This window comes from Condylura cristata, unplaced genomic scaffold, assembly GCF_000260355.1.
Source record: "Condylura cristata isolate star-nosed mole 26May11 unplaced genomic scaffold, ConCri1.0 scaffold00034, whole genome shotgun sequence".
NCBI lineage: Eukaryota > Metazoa > Chordata > Mammalia > Eulipotyphla > Talpidae > Condylura > Condylura cristata.
The window spans coordinates 2,299,945-2,302,491 of record NW_004567135.1 but is presented as its reverse complement, the minus strand read 5'-3'; the positions used below and the strand labels follow the sequence as shown (position 1 = coordinate 2,302,491).

Here is a 2,547-nt window from a genome sequence, read left to right as displayed (position 1 = left end):
GGCGCACAGGCTTGCTCTCGGGGTGCTGGGCTTGAAAGAGGACAGCGAGAACTTGTTACTGCGGGAGCTGCCGCCACTGTGCCAGCACTGCACCTGGCACCCACTCGGGCGAGGGGCGGCCGTGTGGCAGCGTGGGGCAGGGCGGCAGCCGGGCTTGGGGTCACGCCGGCCCTGGGGTGACGGGAGGGGCAGAAAGGCCAACTGCGGGGCTCCCGCCCGCCCGAGGGACAGTGAAGTCAACACGCTGAAGTTTCTCCTGGCCGAGCTGGGGGGGGGGAGAGAACTTGTGGGTTCGTCTGGGCTGGCTGGGAAGGTGACAGCTGCCACCGTGGCCCTCCCCCAGGCCTAGTCAGCTGAGAGCGGACACAGGGACCTGCTGCCGCGCCGTCCATGGGCTCTCCAGGTACCCGGTGCCACCGCCCGCTCAGGCCGGGGCCGCCCGTGCCCCAGGCCCGGGTTAAGTCTGTCCCGGGCGGGCGCGGGGGCCCCTCTCACCTGCCTCCTTCTCCCGCCACCAGGCCACGCCGCCCACAAGTAGGGAGCAGCGACCCCGCGCCTGCATGCCCATCCTAAGCTCCTCAGGATCAAAGTGAGCAAAAGGGAGGGTCAGAGCCTCCCTCGCGCAGCCCCGCCCCGCCCCGCCCCGGGAGGGTCAGGACAGGGCGCCTGTGGCCCGGGAGGAGCCGAAGGCCCCCCCAGGCCGAGGCTTGCCCTGAGCGCTGACAGTGGTCACAGAGTTCTCGCGCCTCAGTGGGCGCTGGGGTTTGACCGGGAAGAGGACCCCGGAAACGAGTGGGGCGGGGGCTGGGCCCTGCGAGAGGAGCCTGGCAGAAGGCCGCAGAGGCGCCTGAGTAGGAGCCCTGAGCCGTGTCGCACGGGGACCCCCCACCCTGAGTCCCTTTCACCCTGGGGGCAGTGTCGTTCGTCCTGTCCAGAATGGCAGCCTGCGGCGGCACCTGCAAGAACAAGGTGACCGTCTCCAAGCCCGTGTGGGACTTCCTGAGCAAGGAGACGCCCGCGAGGCTGGCCCGGCTGCGGGAGGAGCACCGCGTGGCCATCCTCATCGACGGCGAGACCTCTGACATCTACGTCCTGCAGCTGTCCCCCCAGGGCCCGCCCCCGGCCGCCCCCAACGGGCTCTACCTGGCCCGGAAGGCCCTCAAGGGGCTGCTGAAAGAGGCGGAGAAAGAGCTGAAGAAAGCTCAGAGGCAGGGGGAGCTCCTGGGCTGCCTGGCCCTGGGGGGCGGCACGGAGCACCCCGAGCTGCACCGCCCAGGCCCGCCCCCGCTCCGCGCGGCGCCGCTCCTGCCCCCCGGGGCTCGGGGGCTCCCCCCTCCTCCGCCCCCCTTGCCGCCGCCCCTGCCTCCCCGGCTGCGGGAGGAGGCCGAAGAGCAGGAGAGCACCTGCCCCATCTGCCTGGGGGAGATCCAGAACGCCAAGACGCTGGAGAAGTGCCGGCACTCCTTCTGTGAGGGCTGCATCACCCGCGCGCTGCAGGTCAAGAAGGCCTGCCCCATGTGCGGCCGCTTCTACGGGCAGCTGGTGGGCAACCAGCCCCAGAACGGGCGGATGCTGGTCTCCAAGGACGCCACGCTGCTGCTGCCCAGCTATGAGAAGTACGGCACCATCGTCATCCAGTACGTCTTCCCGCCCGGCGTCCAGGGGGTAAGGAGACAGCGCGCCCTTCCTTACCCTCTGCGCCCGGCTCCTGCCCTGGCCCGCGACGGGTGAGGGTGAGTGTGCTAGGCGCGACCCCCTGCCGCTTCCGGGCACCGAGAGCCGGCGGGTCAGGCCCGGCTCTCCCGCCCAGGCCCCGGCACAGCCGAAACCAACCGGGGCACCGAGTTCTCTCCCCTGGGCGACCCTGCATGGGCGCTTGGGCTGGGGGCGCCCAGGACACTCAGGTGTGGGCAGGAGCAGCAGGCCGGGTCTGACGCCCCCACAGAGCTGGGCATGGCACTCTTGAGACCTGGAAGGCCATAAAACCTGGCCACAGGGAAGGCGAGCCAGGCGCCAGAGCTACAGGTGTCTCCTCGCGTGGGGAGAGCGACCGTTTGTGTGCAGAGGGGTGAGGCGGCTCCCAGGACGCGGCAGCAGGGAGAGGGAGCGCCTGGGTCTGGGCAGTGAGAGGCGGCGGGCGGCGGGCGGTGGGCGGCGGCCTCCTCTTCCAGCCCTCCTTGGCTGCTTGGACACGCCGCGACTGCCTGCACAGCTCTCGGGGCGGCTTCTGGAACGTTCTGGCGTCCGCGTCTCGGCCCCTCGCGCCTCCTTGGCTCCCTGTGGCGTCACCTCTTCTTCCACTGCCGGGAGAGGCTCTCCTCCTGCCTCTCCCTCTCCTGATGGTGTCACCTCATGCCAACGGCTGAGCGAGGCCTCCTTAGCGGCCGAGGCGGCCCCTCGCTTCGGAACGGCCCCCCACCCCGCCCACTGCGGCTCCTTCGGTGACCTCTGCGCCCCCCCGCCTCCCTGCCCTCCGCGCGGGGCCGTGTCTGCCCGAGCAGGCCCCGCCCCCTCCCCGCGCGGCTGCCTCCGCTCCCTGACCGGTTT

The 2,547-nt window shown here is 71.3% G+C and overlaps 1 protein-coding gene across 2 annotated transcripts in view; it reads left to right on the top strand.

The window, feature by feature from the left end:
• Nucleotides 1-8: 8 nt before the first annotated feature.
• Nucleotides 9-2,547, top strand: part of DTX3 (deltex 3, E3 ubiquitin ligase) — a 4,066-nt gene continuing 1,527 nt past the window's right edge. The window contains exons 1-3 of one of the 2 annotated variants that reach the window (XM_012732636.1): nt 9-403; nt 519-589; nt 936-1,665. In XM_012732636.1, coding sequence (XP_012588090.1) covers nt 561-589; nt 936-1,665 — 759 coding nt within the window. In that variant the 5' untranslated portion in view covers nt 9-403; nt 519-560. Of the gene's footprint in view, nt 404-518; nt 590-916; nt 1,666-2,547 lie in introns of both variants that reach the window. The other variant, XM_004692607.2, reaches the window with a different exon arrangement.